Source organism: Pan troglodytes, chromosome X (assembly GCF_028858775.2).
Source record: "Pan troglodytes isolate AG18354 chromosome X, NHGRI_mPanTro3-v2.0_pri, whole genome shotgun sequence".
NCBI classification, from domain to species: domain Eukaryota; kingdom Metazoa; phylum Chordata; class Mammalia; order Primates; family Hominidae; genus Pan; species Pan troglodytes.
In genome coordinates, this window is record NC_072421.2 from 2651059 (window position 1) to 2669439 (window position 18381).

Below are 18381 nucleotides of genomic sequence, written 5' to 3' on the forward strand. Positions count from 1 at the left end.
CCTAGGAATGCAACAGCCATTTCAAAAGGTAAACGTGGTGGTTGAGTGATGGAGTATACGCTGGTTAGCCTGTGTCAACTGGTGTTAGCCTGTATCCACTGTCACAGATGTGGTTCATATACACATTGCTCAGTAAAATTCTGCTCCCCGCAGAACACAGTAAGATTCTGCTGGAGAAACACATCATATCTGACATTCCTAATTTTTTTTTTTTGGAAACAGTCTTGCTCTGTTGCCCAGGCTGGAGTGCAATGGTGTGGTCTCGGCTCACTGCAGCCTCCACCTCTCAGGTTCAAGCGATTCTCCTGCCTCAGCCTCCCGAGTAGCTGGGACTACAGATGCCCGCCACCACGCCTGGCTAATATTTGTATTTTTAGTAGAGACAGGGTTTCACCATATTGGTCAGGCTGGTCTTGAACCCCTGACCTCAGGTGATCCACCCACCTCAGCCTCCCAAAGTGTTGGGATTACAGGGGTGAGCCACCGTGCCCGGCCTGAGATTCCTAATTTTTTCTGCTTACTGGTGGATGCAAGCCCATACCAAATGGATGGAACTAGTCGCACAAAAGTCCTAAGAGGATAGACAGCTCTGTTTTGTTTGTCTCTATGCAAGGGCACCATGTCATGTATGTATTTCCACCTCCAACTGCTCTGTGATAAAGTGCTCCCATTACTAATGAGTAAGGGTGTTACACAGAATGAGGAAATGAGACGTCGGGTGGTATAGGATCTCCACAGTGCCTCTAAGTGGTCTCCACATTTGGCGACTTATAATGCTATAATTCTAATCACTTCTAATACTGATGGGTCTTCAGGAAAGGAAGTCCACACCCAGTGCTGAGACAGAAGATTCCAAATGGCTGCTGACTGGGAAATCATTTATGCCTGCATAGAAACTTCAGATCCCACCAGGATGGCAAATCTGAAAAATGTTATTCATCTCCAAAGAAGACACAGAAAGTTAAAATCATTCCGGACCTTCCAACAGGAGCCACTAGCATTGATAATACGATGTTTCTTACCAGGCTAAGTACATGGAAATGGTGTTGTCTGTAGCTACTTGAGTGGCACTCACACATCATAGCTATGTCTGCACGTATTTTTATGCATAAATACATATACATCATACATCAAATACATATACAAATACATACGCACTCACACATCATAGCTATATCTGTACAAATTTTTATGCATAAATTGGCATCACACTCTATGTATAGTTTTATATCCCATGCTTCTCCTTTAAACTCTAGCATAATAATTTCCAATTAAACAAGTGGGTTGAGGGGGAACCGTGGGTATCTCATCCACTTTCCTATCCTCCAATCCCATTAATGTTATAGAAAAACACGAAACACATCAAGACAAAAAGAAAAAAAAAATTAGAGAGAAGCTACCACATCTTGGCAGCTGGAAACAGACAGGTATTACAACTTTAGTACAAAGAGTAATGCTTTCTTCCTCCTTACAGACATGTCCATATCCTAATCTCCAGAATTTATAAAAATGGTACGTTAGATAGCACAAGGGGTTTTGCAGAATTAAGAATCTTTAAGGGTCTAGGTGGGTAATGGAATAATTACATTGGGTAATCACAAGACCCTTTTGCTGATTTTTTTGTCTGCAATCTGAAGTGTCAATAACTTGATAAATATTTCATGTATTTGAAAGGAATGTGCTGTCTTTATGGGCTCACTGTTTGACGTACGTCTGTTCTATCCACTGTATTAATGCCACTATTTATTTCCTCTCTGAATTTGCATTTGGTCTCCATCTGTGAAAGTGATGTGTTAAATTCTACTAGCACACATGTTTGTTGGTGTATTTCTGAGACCTTTAGTTCTATGTATTTACTTAGTTTGGAGATGTCAATAACTGCACCTCCTCAGTGTGGAGGGTTCAGGTTAACTTTTATAAAAAATAAAATGGACTGCAGCAGGGGATGAGAGTAATGGGCATCAGTGTTACGAGGAGAAACATTAAGTGTTGCAATGAACTTAAGCACTCAGCGTGGCCCAAAGAAGGGCTCAAGGTCAACAGTAAGCGTTGCAATGACCTTAAGTGCTCAGCATGGCCCAAAGAATGGCTCAAGGTCAACAGTAAGTGATGCAATGACTTTAAGAGCTCAGCGTGGCTCAAAGAAGGGCTCAAGATCAGGGGTGGTTTGTGTTGAAGATTGGCAGATGGGCAGATTGAAGGTGGGGAAGGGGAGATATTGACTCCACCTATCTGGGTGAGAATGTTGAACAGGGGGCAAAATCAAGAGATAAATGGTAATGAGCTTCTAGTGCCCAAATAATGACTCTCAGGGGAATGTGGTGATGGTTTTGTAAGATAACATTTGGGAAAACACCAACCCTTAGCATGTGCCTCATACACTTTAGTCCAAGTGGACAAGTCAACGTGTCATCTCCATACAACATGTTATCGCGTTTACCATTATTTCAAAGTAACATGCTAACAAGAATGATGCTCTTCCAAAGCTACCCGTGAAATGAAGCAGTGACTAGAAATAGCAGGTATGTTCAATAATTCCCATGGATATCCTGTTTTGCTGAGACACTTCTCCCACATGAAAGCTAGAGTTCCTGTTTGCGTTCAAATTAACCCCTGGCTTGCTGCAATTTCACCAGGACTCACCATTGTTGATCAGGACATGGAGAAGAATCTTCTTCATCTTGAACTTCTGCACAAACTGCCGGATGGACGTCATGGAAGCCAAGTCACAGTATAAAAATTCCACTGGAAAAGGACAACAACAAAAAATACCTGGTTATCGCCCAACGTATTTCAGAGATTAAGAAAATTTCTAAACAGGTCAAAGTCAATTTCATCTAGGAAGTAACACTTTTTTTTTTTCTGCTCTTTTTGAGATGGAGTCTCGCTCTGTTGACCAGGCTGGAGTGCTGTGGCATGATCTCAGCTCACTGCAGCCTCTGCTTCCTGGGTTCCAGTGATTCTCCTGCCTCAGCCTCCCGGGTAGCTGGGATTACAGGCACATGCCACCAGCCCCAGCTAATTTTTGTTTTTTGTTTTTTGGTTTTTTTTTTTTTTTTAGTAGAGACAATGTTTCACCATGTTGGCCAGGCTGGTCTCAAACTCTTGACCTCAGGTGATCTGCCCACCTCAGCCTCCCAAAGTGCTGGGATTACAGGCGTGAGCCACCACACCTGTCCAGGAAGTAACACTGAATTGGACATGTCAGTAGGGTACAATGAGGAGCTCATACTCTAGGGAGATCAATGAGTCCCATCCTTGTATAGTCCCCTTCCCTTGAGTCTGTGTGGGACCTGTCATTCTCCTCCTGACCTTGATGTGAGCTGATGTTTTGTGAGAGCGCCTTGGGGCCAGAACCTGGGCATGGCCTCTCTAGGAGCTGACAGCAGCCCCTGGCCAAAAGCCAGCAAGATACTCAGATCCCCAGATCTGCAGCTTCCAGGAATTGGATTCTGCGTATAACCATGTGAATTTCGAAGATCCTGAGCTCCAGAGAGGACCTCAGGCCAGATGACACTTTGGTTGTAGCCTAGTGAGACCCAGAAGAGAGAATGCAGTTACACCTGCCCAGATTCCTGACCCGCAGCAGCTGTGGGATAGTAAGTATGAGCCCTTCCATGCTGCTGAGTCTGTGGGTTATTTTGTTACACAGCGTATGTAACTGATACACAAAATGACTCAGAAGCAAGGACTTCCTTCTTCTGCAGTAGAGGAATATAGAATATAGAATTTTATATAATAATCAAACAGGAAGCAATTTATGCATCCCCTGCTACAGATAGTAAGAAGTACGAGCCCTTCCACATTGCTGAATCTGTGTTATTTTGTTACATGGCATATGTAACTAATACACAAAATGGCTCAGAAGCAAGGACTTCCTTCTTCCGCAGGAGAATATAGAATTTCATATAATAATAAAAAAGGATGCCATTTATGGATCCCTTGCTACAGATAGTAAGTATGAGCTGTTCCACGCTGCTGAGTCTGTGTTATTTTGTTACACAGTATATGTAACTAATACACAAAATGACTCAGAAGCAAGGACTTCCTTCTTCTGCAGAAGAATAATGAAAGAAAGCATTTTATTTTTTATTACATTTATGTTTTTGGAGACAGGGTCTCACTATGTCCCCAAGGCTGGTCTTGAACTCCTAAGCTCAAGTGAGCCTCCCACGTCAGCCTCCCAAAGTGTTGCATTACAGGCGTGAGCAGCTGTGTCCAGCCAAAGATGACATTTTTAGAGAGTGAATAACTCAGGGACAGCTTTATAGCATCACATAGGTAGAGAGGTAGACTTATGTCTATTGTATTCAGTACCTCAACTTCACTCTTGATTTCCTCTCTAAATTCCCAGTGGGTCTCCATCGCTAAAAGTGATGTGTTTGATTGTGTCAAAGCTGTTTTTTTTTGTTTTGTTTTTTGTTTCAGAAGGACTGAGGTTTTGGAGGGAGAGGAACTAGAAAGAAAAGCAAATTCACAGGTATATAATTCTGCCTCCAGGTCCATGGGTTCAAGGAGGTTGGGAGAACAATGCAACAACCTAAAGTCAGACAGAACAAAATGCTTGAAAACTAGCTATTACTTGCAGCAGAGACAGCAGATCTCTGAGGGAAGAAGCAAGTTCCCTTACATTGAGATGGGAAGGTAATTTCTGGAGACAGGTGGAAGGTATTGGGGGACGCTGCCAGTGAGTTCTGAAAGGTGAGGATGGGGAATGGTGTGAGGTGGAAGGGCAAATCACAGCATGTGTGCAGAGGTCAGAGACAGGAGTCCTCAGGGAGTGAGCGAGCAGAGGCTGGTTCTGGGGTGGCCGAGAAGAGAACAGCCTTGATCTGCAGGGCTGCTGGTGGTCAGTGTCATTTACAGCCTCCTCACTGGGGAGCCTCGTAGGGGAAAATCATTACTGTAAAAGAACTGTTAATATTTTTATGAAGGCCACATAGCTTTCAGAGGATAAGCAGTGTGTGTGTGGTGGGGGGAGGGGTCTGCCTGTGCCCCCCATGTCTGCGCTGATGTGTAAAATGCCAGCAATCAATTTTATGACAGACACACCTTGCTTAATAAGCTCTATGAGCCTTACTCTCCAAAACTATTACTGGAATGCTCAACATCATTCCAAAATGAAATGACTCTCCACTCACCATCAGAGAGAGAGAGACAGAGAGGGAGAGTAAGAAAGAGAGGGAGAGTAAGAAAGAGAAAGAGAGACAGAAAGATAGAAGCAGAGAGAGGGAGAGAGAGAAAGAAAGGCTAAGAGAGAAAGAGAAAAAAGGAGGGGGAGGAAAAGGGGGGAGAGAGAAAAAACAGAGATAAAGACAAAGAGACACAGTGAGAGAGGGAAACAGAAAGAGAGAGAGGGACGGGAGACAGTAAAAGGGACAAAGAGAGAAAGGCAGACAGAGAGATACAAAGAAAGAGGCCGGGCACAATGGCTCATGCCTGTAATCCCGGCACTTTAGGAGGCGAAGGCGGGCAGATCACATGAGGTCAGGACTTTGAGACCAGCTTGGCTAACATGTTGAAACCTCGACTCTACTAAAAATACAAAAATTAGCCAGGTGTGGTGGTGCACACCTGTAATCTCTGCACTTTGGAAGGTGGGCAGAGGTCAGGAGTTTGAGACCAGCCTGGCCAACGTGGTCAAACTCCATCTCTACTAAAAATACAAAAGTTAGGCGACTGTGGTAGCACACGCCTGTAATGCCAGCTACTTGAGAGGCTAAGGCAGGAGAATTGCATGAACCTGGGAGGTGGAGGTTGCAGTAAGCCGAGGTCACGCCAGTGCACTCCAGCCTGGGTGACAGAGCAAGACTCTGTCTCAAAAAAAAAAAAAAAAGAGACAGAAAGAGGCAAAGAGAGAGAGCGTGACAAACACTGAGAGACAGAGAGAGAGAGAGAAAAGAAGAGAAAGAGAAAGAGAGAGAGAGAGAAAAAGAGAGGGAGAGAGAGGGAGAAAGACAAAGAGAGCAGACAGAAAAAGAAAGGGAATGAAATGAGAGAAAGTCTGTGTGTTAGTTTCATATTCCTTACTGTATAAGGAGAAGAAAAGGAAATGGAGAGGATGTGGAGAAATAGGAACACTTTTACACTGTTGGTGGGAGTGTTAACTAGTTCAACCATTGTGGAAGTCAGTGTGGCGATTCCTCAGGGATCTAGAACCAGAAATACCATTTGACCCAGCAATCCCGTTACTGGGTATATACCAAAGGTTTATAAATCATTCTACTATAAAGACACATGCACACGTACGTTTATTGCGGCACTATTAACAATAGCAAAGACTTGGAACCAACCCAAATGCCCATCAATGATAGACTGGATAAAGAAAATGTGGCACTTATACACCATGGAATACTACGCAGCCATCAAAAAGGATGAGTTCATGTGCTTTGCAGGGACAGGGATGAAGCTGGAAACCATCATTCTCAGCAAACTAACACGGCAACAGAAAACCAAACACCACGTGTTCTCACTCATCAGTGGGAGTTGAACAATGAGAACACATGGACACAGGGAGGGGAAGGTCACACACCAGGGCCTGTCGGGGGGTGGGGGGCAAGGGGAGGGAGAGCATTAGGACAAATACCTAATGTAGATGACGGGTCGATGGGTGCAGGAAACCACCATGGCACGTGTATACGTATGTAACAAACCTGCGCATTCTGTACATGTATCCAGAACTTAAAATATAATAATACTAGAAAAAGAAGAAGAAAAGGAAATGGTATCTGGATTACTTTGACAGGACATAACTTTCTAAAACACGTCATTCTGGGTAAAATATTACCAGGCTGTTAGGACACGCTGCTGAGTCTGTGTTATTTTGTTACACGGCATGTGTAACTAATACACAAAATGACTCAGAAGCAAGGACTTCTTTTTCTGCAGTAGAATAATAAAAGAGGGCTAGCACTTGCTTGTATTGACGGCTTGTATTTTCACACGGTTCCTGCATGTGGCAATCCCGAAGCACAGAGCTGGGGCGCACACGCACATTTGTTTTCTCATCGGAGACCATAAATACTTCCCTTCCTCCCATACGTAGCCCATTCTCTTGACTTTCCTTTTCTGGGATGGACTGTGGGGTTCTCGCCGAGAGATGCTTGTGTGCCTCACTTGGGGATCGTAAACGCAAATGTGTCACCTCCTTCAGGAAGTTTTCCTGAACCCCAAGCCACGCCGGGCATCTCTAGATCTGGCTTCCGCGATCGCCACGAAAGTACCCATCATGGCACCTCCTCACTTGCATGACCAGTATGTTTTTAAGCATGTCTCACATGCCTTGGATGCTACGTAACTTTGGAACATACATTGAAATGATGCACCTTTGAGTGTCCAGAGCTGGGCTCTCCGGGCACACCCAGAAAAAAATCAGCGGAAGAGGTAAAGGGACGACGTATGGGAGCTTGGGCCACGTCCTCTGCTGGCGCTCTGCCGCATGCCAGCTTCCGCCCCAGAGGGAGGGGAGGCAAGGACAGGGAAAAAGAGAAAAGAAGAAAAGCGGAGAAAGGTGAAGTGAAAAATATCAGCATGAAGCAAAAATGTGTCCCCAGACAAAAAGGAAATGCATAGACCCCAGGCAGATGGGAACAGGACCCAGGAAGACAGACCCCAGGAAGATAGGAATAGGACCCAGGCAGATAGGAATAGGACCCAGGCAGATAGGAATAGGACCCAGGCAGATAGGAATAGGACCCAGGCAGACAGACCCCAGGCAGATAGGAATAGGACCCAGGCAGATAGACCCAGGCAGATAGGAATAGGACCCAGGCAGGCACTGCAAGCTGTGAGCATCATCTTGGGAATATGGAAATGTTTGTGCTGAATTACTTTCCTTTTTAAAAGTATTTACGCATTTATTGAGACAGAGTCTCGTTCTGTCACCCAGGCTGGAGTGCAAAGGTGTGATCTGGGCTCACTGCAGCCTCCACCTCCCGAATTCAAGCGATTCTCCCTCCTTAGCCTCCCGAGTAGCTGGGACCACAGGTGCGCAGCAACACGCCTGGCTACTTTTTGTAGTTGTTGTAGAGATGGGATTTTGCAATGTTGCCCAAGCTGGACTCGAACTCCTGGGCTCAAGCGATCCGCCCGCCTTGGCCTCTCAAAGTGCTGGGATTACCGTCGTGAGCCACCTTGCCTGGCCATCCTTTCCTAAGGTAGTAAGAATGTGGTAGGCTAAATGACGGTATCCTCCACTCCGTCCCTAAAAATCTCCTGGTCCTAATCTCTAGAACCTGTGAAAAGATTACCTTGTATGAAAATAGGGTGTTTAGACATTAAAGGTTTTCAAATGAGGAAGTTATCCTGTATTAGCCTAAATATAATGACAAAGATTTTTGTTTTTTGTTTGTTAGCTTTTATAGAGACGGGTCTATGTTGCCAAGGTAGATCTCGAACTCCTGGCCTTGTTATCATACTGCTACCCAAAATGCTAGGATGACAGGCATGCGGAGTTTTTTTTGTTTTGTTTTTTTGGGTTTTTTTGACAAAGTCTTGCTCTGTCACCCAGGCTGGAATACAGCGGACAGATCTTGGCTGACTGCAACCTCCACTTCCCGAGTTCAAGTGATCCTCCCTTCCTCAGTCTCCCGAGTAGCTGGGATTACAGGCACCCGCCACCACGCCCTGCTTATTTTTGTATTTTTAGTAAAGACGGGGTTTCACCATGTTGGCCGGGCTGGTCTCAAACGCCTGACCTCAGGTGATCTGCCCGCCTCGGCCTCCCAAAGTGCTGGGATGACAGGCACGTGCCACCACGCCTAGCCTGGGGTTTTTATAAGAAGGAGGAACAGGCATGCTTGAGACAGATGAGAGAAAATGATGAGGTGAAGACAGAGGCAGAGACTGGAGTGATACAGCCACAAGCCGTGGGATGCCTGGAGCCCCCAGGAGCTGGGGGAGGCCAAAAGGATCCTCCCCTAGAGCGTCTGGATGGAGCTCAGCCCTGAGACACCTTGGATTTAAAGTCTTGTCCTCCAGACCTGGGAGAGGAAATATTTCTATTGTGCAAGTTCCCCAGTTTTGGTGTTTTTTTTTTTTTAGTTCAATATGATTTTATTCAAAAATGTATAGAGCTGAAGGAGGGATCTCATCTTTTGTTAAAAAAAAAAAAAAAAACAATTTTCACAGTATATATTTGGCCATTTTAGCTCTGTAGTGAACAATACCATAAAAGGAAGTTTCTGTTCAAGATCCTGACTCCAGCACACTCAGCCAGGTTGCTTGGCAAGATGACACATTTCCTGGTCTGAAGCACACAGCCAATCCTCTCACCCAAGTGGAACAGCAATTCTCCTGCAGGCGCGCGTGTACACACACACACACACACACACACACGCACGAGGTCTTATTTTCACTGCTCTACACAGGGCCCCGAGAACCCTTAATTTTAAAGTTGGGAAAAACGGGTCGGGCGCGGCAGCTCACGTCTGTAATCCCAGCACTTTGGGAGGCCGAGGTGGGCGGATCACCTGAGGTCGGGAGTTCAAGACCAGCCTGGCCAACATGGAGAAACCCTGTCTCTACTAAAAATACAAAATTAGCCGGGCGTGGTGGCACATACCTGTCATCCCAGCTACTAGGGAGGCTGAGGCAGGAGAATCACTTGAACCTGGGAGGCAGAGGTTGCGGTGAGCCGAGCTCGTGCCATTGCACTCCAGCCTGGGCAACAAGAGTGAAACTCTGTCTCAAAAAAAAAAAAAAAAAAAATTGGGAAAAATGTGGAAGGACTCCTTAACTCATTGTCTGCGACAAATGCAACTGCCTTTTAACTCTTAACAACTGCCAGTATCAAATACTTGAAAGTGACGAGATGCTCCATTTAATGCAACAACTCAAATGCTAAGCAATTCGGTCAAGTCACATGCTTGAATATTTTTAAATGTCACTTAAAACTTATCCAGAGAAGATAAGATGTGCTTTTCACAGTAACCCTAAGGAACTCACAGAGAATAAAAATCTTAACCCTAACGGAGTGTGAATCCACGGTAACAAATGCCTTCTGTCACTGTGATTCTGACAGTGAGACAGTATCATATGAAGACGGGAGATTCACGCACCTGCTGTGTCTGATGCCCGTTTCGGCACCTAGCATGGTGAATGATGTCCACGCTTCCCGTAGCCCACACGCCACACCCTCCAATGCAGAAAGTGAGTCTACAATTCTCACTGTTGCTCTTGAGGCTGCCAATAACTCATCTAACTTTTCTTTTATTTGCAACTCAGTGACAGACGGTAAACCCTGAGACTCAAGAAGATAACCTCATCTGGCCGGGTGTGGTGGCTCATGCCTGTAACCCCAGCACTTTGGGAGGCTGAGATGGGTGGATCACCTGAGGTCAGGAGTTCGAGACCAGCCTGGCCAACATGGTGAAATCCGGTCAACATGGTGAAATCCGGTCTCTACTAAAAATACAAAAATTAGCCAGGTGTGGTGGTGCACGCCTGTAATCCCAGATACTCGGGAGGCTGAGGCAGGACAATTGTTTGAACCCGGGAGGTGGAGGTTGCAGTGAGCCGAGATCACACCACTGCACTCCAGCCTGGGCGACAGAGCGAGACTATGTCTCAAAAAAAAAAAGATAACTTCGTCCACAGAAGAATTTCTAACATCTAAAGGGGTTTCCTGAGGGCAAGTCAGAAATACAGATTTCTGAAATTAATGCTGCCCAAGAGATGAAGTCAACTGGAAAGACACAGAGGCATGTGTTGATAAATAGGGATCAAGAAGAAAAAAAAAATTCCTTTTGTTTGGAGTTCTGGCAAACCGCCTGGTTTGGAGGAACTGAATTACCCCTTCTTCTTTGCGATAGAGAACATCATTATGGAATGAACTGTACCTCCCTAAAAAATCCTTTTGTCTGAGGCTCTGGCAAACCTCCTAATTTGGAGGAATTGAATAGTGCCTTCATTTTTTCTTTGCAATAGATATAGGACATCGTTATAGACTGAGCCGTGCCCTCCCTCACTCATCATCAGAACCCTTAAACTCCAATGTGACTTTATTTGCAGACAGGGCCTGTAGGAGCTCAAAAGGGTGAGGCCCTCATCCAGTAGGACTGGTGTCCTTATAATCAGAGAAACACACAGCAGGTGTGATGGTTAATGCCGAGTGTCAACCTGATTGGATTGAAGGATGCAAAGTATTGATCCTGGGTGTGTCTGTGAGGGTGTGGCCAAACAAGTTTAACATTTGAGTTAGTGGGGTGGGAAAGGCACACCCACCCTTAATCGGGGTGGGCACCATCTAATCAGCTGCCAGCACGGCACATTCAAAAAGCAGGCAAAAGAATGTGCAAAGGTTAGACTGGCCTAGCCACCCATGTTACAGCTTTCTCCCATGCTGGATGTTTCCTGCCCTCAAAAACTGGACTCCAAGTTCTTCAGCTTTAGCACTCGGGCTGGCTTCCTTGCTCCTCAGCTCGCAGACAGCTTATTGTAGGACCTTGTGATCCTGTGAGTTAATACTGAATAAACCCCCCTTTATATATAGCTATTTATCCTGTTAGTTATATCCCTCTAGAGAACCCTGGCCAATACAGGGTCCGTTCCTTACCCCCTACATCTACAACCCTGCTGCCTGAGTTGATAGGGAAGCAGAAAGAGCCCCTTTTTAATGTTTAATTTTATTAAGTATGCAATTTCCCAGTGCCCAAACTCATGTTGATTTCAAAAACTGCCCTTTTAAAGCATGTAGACAGGGTGACAATTCATAGCACGTGACAAAAATGTTTTATAAATAATATCCACGGAAACAGAAGGTGTCACCGTCTGCAGAATGCAGCCAAAATATTCAGAAGATTTGTATCACTCTAAGTTCTCGTGCTAGTAAGAAATAAAAAACCAGGCCGGGCGTGGTGGCTCACGCCTGTAATCCCAGGACTTTGGGAGGCTGAGGCGGGCGATCACCTGAGTTCAGGAGTTCGAGACCAGCCTGGCCAACATGGCAAAACCCTGTAACTACTAAAAATATAAAACTTAGCTGGGCATGGTGGTGCATGCCTGTAATCCCAGCTACTTGGGAGACTGAGGCAGGGGAATCGCTTGAACCTGGGAGGCGGAGGTTGCAGTGAGCCGAGACCATGCCACTGCACTCCAGCCTGGTGACAGTGCCAGACTCCATCTCAAAAAAAAAAGCTGTGTAAATACATGAATCATTAGATATTAGCCTTTCTTTGCTGAGCCTTGCACATTTCCACGAGGTGTCTCTGGAAGCAGGTTAGCTTTGGTCTTATTGCTGCGTGGAGCAGAGATGAGAGGGATGGGCCACGACATGCCATCCTGCAGCATTCTGGTCTTTGTATGATCACGGCTGGTTGCGCTGCAGGAGCACGCCAGGTCTTTTCACCTAGGTCTTTGTTGTTGTTGTTTGAGATGGAGTTTCACCCTGTAGCTCAGGCTGAAGTGCGGTGGTGCGATCTCAGCTCACTGCAACCTCCGCCTCCTGGATTCAACCAATTCTCCTGCCTCAGCCTCCTGAGTAGCTGGGACTACAGGCACCCACCACCACGCCTGGCTAATTTTTGTGTTTTAGTAGAGACAGGGTTTCACCATGTTGCCCAGGCTGTTCTTGAACTCCGGACCTTGTGATCTGCCCGCCTCGGCCTCCCAAAGTGCTGGGATTACAGGTGTGAAGCACCTCGCCCGGCCTCATCTAGCTCTTGATGACATACTCAGACCAACCCGTGGGGTCCCGGGTCCCCAGAACAGAGGTGGACATGGCTCCGATATCACAAGAACTGGCGCTTCCTGCAGCACACACCTGAGGTTGAGACACAGTGATTAGGTTTTGTTTTATTGTGGCTGATCTAGGACACTTTAAATAACACAACACCCAAGAGTCAGCCAAACGTGGCAGCCAAAAGTGCTCCTGACCTTGTGATCTGAAATATATACTTTAACCTTCTCTTGGAAGGCATGTTTTAAGATAATATAACAGCTTCCTCATCATGGAGAATGAAGCCCATCTGTACCAAGTCACCAGGCCATGAAGGAAAAGGAAATAAGTACTTTCAATATTTTCCTTAGAGAAATACAGTTGGGTGGGCAGGTGCAGTGGCTCACACCCGTTATCCCAGCACTTTGGGAGGCCAAAGCGGGTGGATCGCTTGAGGTCAGGAGCTCAAGACCAGCCTGGCCAACACGGTGAAACCCCATCTCTACTAAAAATACAAAAATTAGCCAGGCATGGGGGCAGGCACCTGAAATACCAGCTAGTTGGATGGCTGAGGCAGGAGAATTGCTTAAACCCGGGAGGTGGAGGTTGCAGTGAGCTGAGATCGCACCACTGCACTCCAGCCTGGGCGACAGAGCCAGACTGTCTCAAAAAATAAATAAATAAATAAATAAAGTAATATATTGGATGGTATGATGGTACGCACACTCCTGAATCAGACGGCTGCCACTCTGTGAACTGTTACTGCAAGCTGTCTGTGGTGAGACATGTTCAGAAATTGAAAGTAAATGTTTAGAAACTTAAAAAAAAATAACGACAGTCATTTAAGCTTTGCTCAATCCAATGACTTAAAAAAAACACACTGAGAGCTTCTAGTTTCCATGTTTCTTCAATGCATTTTTTTTAGTAATTCATTTTTATTGTATCTACGGCAGTTATCAATCTGCTGCAGATTAGGGAAAGGCAGTTTTGCCATGGAGAGTTTAAAAGCGCTGATTCTGAGCACAGTGTCATCTGGATAGAAACTCCTGAGGTACTGCTGTAATTTTCCACAAAAACACTTGTGGGGATGTAAGAAACAGGAAAACCCATACTACTGCTAATAATTGGAACCAGTGATCAAAGGATGGGTAAAAGCACAGGCTGAGCTTCCAAAAACAGCAGTGCAAATGGATTTTTTTTTAAAAAAAACTAGAAGATGCATTTTTCTTGCTCCTTGAGAAAAAAGGCTTATAGCCACTAGCAACATGAACATCACCATTCTGTTGAGATCACTGGCTTGCGAGGCGGTGATATAGTTTAGATCTGTGTCCCCACCCAAATCTCATGTTGAATTGTAATCCCCAGTGTTGGAGGAGTGGCCTGGGGAGAGGTGATTGGATCATGGAGGTGGATTTCTCACGAATGGGTTAGCACCATCCCCTTGGTGATGTTCTTGTGACCGTGAATGAGTTCCCTCAAGATCTGGTTGTTTAAAGGTGCACAGCACCTCCCCTCCACTCTTGCTCCTGCTCTAGCCATTAAGACGTGCTGGCTTCCACTTCACCTTCCATCATGATTGTAAGTTTCCTGAGGCCTCCCCAGAAGCAGAAGCTGCTCTGCTTCCTGTACAGCTTGCAGAACCATGAGCCAATTAAACCTCTTTTCTTTATAAATCATCCAGTCTCAGGTACTTCTTTATAGCAATGCAAGAACAGACTAATACAGATGGAGGCATGCATGGACAGATGGACGGATGAATTGATGGATGGGTGGAAGGATGGGTAGATGGGTGGATGGGTGGATGGATGGATGGATTGGATAGATGGATGGATAAATGGATGGATGGATGGATGGATGGGTGGATGGGTGGATGGGTGGGTGGATGGGTGGATGGAAGGATGGATGGATGGATGGCTGAATTGATGGATAGATGGATGGATAAATGGATGGATGCATGGATGGATGGAGGAATTGATGGATAGACGGATGGGTGGATAAATGGATGGGTGGGTGGATGGATGGGTGGGTGGGTGGGTGGGTGGATGGATGGATGGGTGGATGGATGGATGGATGGATAAATGGATGGATGGATGGATGGATGGATGGATGGATGGATGGGTGGGTGGATGGATGGATGGATAGATGGATGGATGGATAAATGGATGGATGGATAAATGGATGGATGGATGGATGGGTGGGTGGGTGGATGGATGGATTGATGGATGGATAGATGGATGGATGGATAAATGGATGGATGGATGGATGGATGAACTGATGGATGGATGGATGGATGGATGGATGGATGGATGAATTGATAGATGGATAGTGATATGGTTTGGATCTGTGTCCTCATTCAAATCTCATGTTGAATTGGAATCCCCAGTGCTGGAGGTGGACCCTTGTAGGAGGAGATTGGGTCACGGGGGTGGATTTCTCCGGAATAGTTTAGCACCATCCCCTGGGTGCTGTTCTTGCAATAGTGAATGAGTTCTCGTGGCATCTGGTTGTTGAAAAGTGTGTAGCATCTCCCCAGCCCACCCCAGCTGCATCTCTGTCTCTCCTTCTCTTGCTAGGGCCATGTAAGACACCTGCTTTCCTTCACTTTCCACTATGATTATGCATTTCCTCATGCCTCCCTAGAAGCAGAAGCTGCTCTGCTTCCCGTACAGCCTGCAGATCCATGAGCCAATTAAACTTCTTTTCTTTATAAATTACCCAGTCTCAGTGTAGCAATTCCTCAAAGACCTAGAACAAGAAACACCATTTGACCCAGCAATCCCATTACTAGGTATATATCCAAAGAAATATAAATCATTCTATTATAAAGATACAGGCACACATATGTTCATTGCAGCACTATTCACAATAGCAAGGATGTGGAATCAACTCAAATGCCCAAGAATGATAGACTGGATTAAAAAAAATGGTACATATACACCATGGAGTACTATGCAGCCATAAAAAGGAACGAGATCATGTCATTTGCAGGGACATGGATGGAGCTAGAAGCCATTATTCTTGGCAAACTAATGCAGGAACAGAAAACCAAACACTGTACACTCTCACTCATAAGTGGGCGCTTAACAATGAGAACACATGGATACAGGGAGGGGAACAACACACACTGGGGCGTGTTGTGGGTGAGGGCCAGGGAGGGGGAGAGCATCAGGAAAAATAGCTCATGCCTGCTCAGTAGTGAAGTACAAATCAAAACCACAATGAGATACCACCTCACATCAGTTAGAAGGGCGATCATTAAAAAATCAGGAAACAACAGATGCTGGAGAGGATGTGGAGAAACAGGAATGCTTTTACACTGTTGGTGAGAGTGTAAGTTAGTTCAACCATTGTGGAAGACACTGTGGCGATTCCTCAAGGATCTAGAACCAGAAATACCATTTGACCCAGCAATCCCATGACTGGGTATATACCCAAAGGATTATAAATCATCCTACTATAAAGACACATGCACACGTATGTTTACTGCAGCACTGTTCACAATATGAAAGACTTGGAACCAACCCAAATGCCCGTCATTGATAGACTGAATAAAGAAAATGTGGCACATAGACACCATGGAATACTATGCAGACATTAAAAAGGATGAGTTCATGTCCTTTGCAGGCACACGGATGAATCTGGAAACCATCATTCTCAGCCAACTAACACAAGAACAGAAAACTAAACACCACATGCTCTCTCTCTTAAGTGGGAGTTGAGCAATGAGAACACAGGGACACAGGGAGGGGAACATCACACACTGGGGCCTGTTGGGGGGTGGGGGGCAAGGGGAGGGATAGCTTTAAAAGAAATACCTAATGTAGATGACGAGTTGATGGGTGCAGCAAACCACCATGGCACGTCTATACCTATATAACAAACCTGCATGTTCTGCACATGTACCCCAGAACTTAAAGCACAATAATAAAAAGAATAGCTAACTCATGCTGGGCTTAATACTTAAGTGATGGGTTGATAGGTGCAGCAAACCACCACGGCACATGTTTATCTATGTACAATCCTGCACGTGTACCCGGAACTTAAAATTTTAAAAAATTACCCAGTCTCAGGTATTTCTTCAGAGCAGTGTGAGAATGGAGTAATACAGGCAACCAATGGGCTTTGCTCATTCTTGCAATCAGCATCTTTTTTTTTTTGCATCCATTCAGGAGCTACCTCGCACCAAGAGAAACACTGGTAGGAAGGGTAAGGGGAACAGGGTATGGCTGGCATCACTAGGGGAAAATGAGCCGATACATCAAGCCCTGCAGCAGGGGAAGGCAGAATGCTCACTGGGTGCTAGAACTTGAACTTCACCCCTGACATTCAGAAAAATCTGTTTGGACAAAGAGCAGAGCAGGAATGAAGCCCACAATTAAGATTGCGATCAATTACCTTTTTTTTTTTTTTTTTTTTGAGGCAGAGTCTTGCTCTGTTGCCCAGGCTGGAGTGCAGTGGTGTGATCTTGGCTCACTGCAACCTCCACCTGCCAGGTTCAAGCGATTCAGCCTCCCAAGTAGCTGGGATCACAGGCACGCACCACCACGCCTGGCTAATTTTTGTATTTTTAGTAGAGACAAGGTTTCGATGATCAGTCATCTTTTTGACGCACTGCTGGATTCTGTTTGCTAGTATATGGTTGAGCATTTGTGCGTCTATCTTCATCTGGGATATTGGCCTGTAGTTTTCTATTTTTGTCGTGTCCTTGTCAGATTTTGGTATCAAGATGATACAGGTTTTGTATAATAAGTTAGGGAGGAATCCCTCTGCCTCAATTTTTTAGAATCGTTTCAGTCAGATTGGAACCAGCTCTTCTTTGTACATCTGGTCGAATTCAGCTGTGAATTTGTCTGGTCTTGGGGCTTTTTTTTTTTGATTGATAGGTTTTTGTAAATTACTGATTCAATTTCATAACTTGTTATGAAATGAGTCTGTTCTGGATTTGATTTCTTCCTGATTCAATCTTGGGAGGCATGAGGGAATCAGCCCAGGTGTCCACCAATTATGTGTTGGATGAAGAAAATGTAGTTGGTGCATATATACCTTAGAATAGTATAGAGCCATAAAAAAGAATGAAATCATGTTTTTAGCAGCAACACAGATGCAGCTGGAGGCCATTATCCTAAGTGAATTAACACAGAAACGGAAAATTAAATACCACTTGTTCTCAATTATACATAGGCGCTAAACATGGAATAATCAGGCATAAAAATGGGAAGCTGGCACACCTGCGCATTCCAAAAGCAGGGGGAGGGAGAGGGGTGTAAAGGCTAAAACTCTACCTATGAGGTATTTTGTTCACCGTTTGAGTGACAGGTTCAACTGAAGCGTGCACGGCAGCACTACACAATGTATCTTACAACAAAGCTGCACGTGTACCTCATGAAATTTTTTTAAAAAGAAAACAAACAAGGCCGGGGGGTGGGTGGCTCACGCCTGTAATCCCAGCACTTTGGGAGGCCGAGGCGGGTGGATCACGAGGGGTCAGGAGATCGAGACCATCCTGGCTAACATGGTGAAACCCTGTCTCTACTAAAACTACAAAAAATTAGCCGGGCGTGGTGGTGGGCGCCTGTAGTCCCAGCTACTCAGGAGGCTGAGGCAGGAGAATGGCATGAACCTGGGAGGCGGAGCTTGCAGTGAACCGAGATTGTGCCACTGCACTCCAGCCTGGGCGACAGAGCAAGACTACCTCTCAAAAAAAAAAAAGTAATAAAAATAAAAAT

General features: G+C 45.3%; 1 protein-coding gene across 6 annotated transcripts in view; it reads right to left on the minus strand.

The window, feature by feature from the left end:
- DHRSX (dehydrogenase/reductase X-linked) overlaps positions 1-18381 on the minus strand; it is a 342796-nt gene that overhangs the window by 109146 nt on the left and 215269 nt on the right. For all 6 annotated transcript variants that reach the window (XM_063804755.1, XM_054676437.2, XM_063804758.1 and 3 more), the window contains one exon: positions 2644-2745. In XM_063804755.1, coding sequence (XP_063660825.1) covers positions 2644-2745 — 102 coding nt within the window. The remainder of the gene's footprint in view (positions 1-2643; positions 2746-18381) is intronic.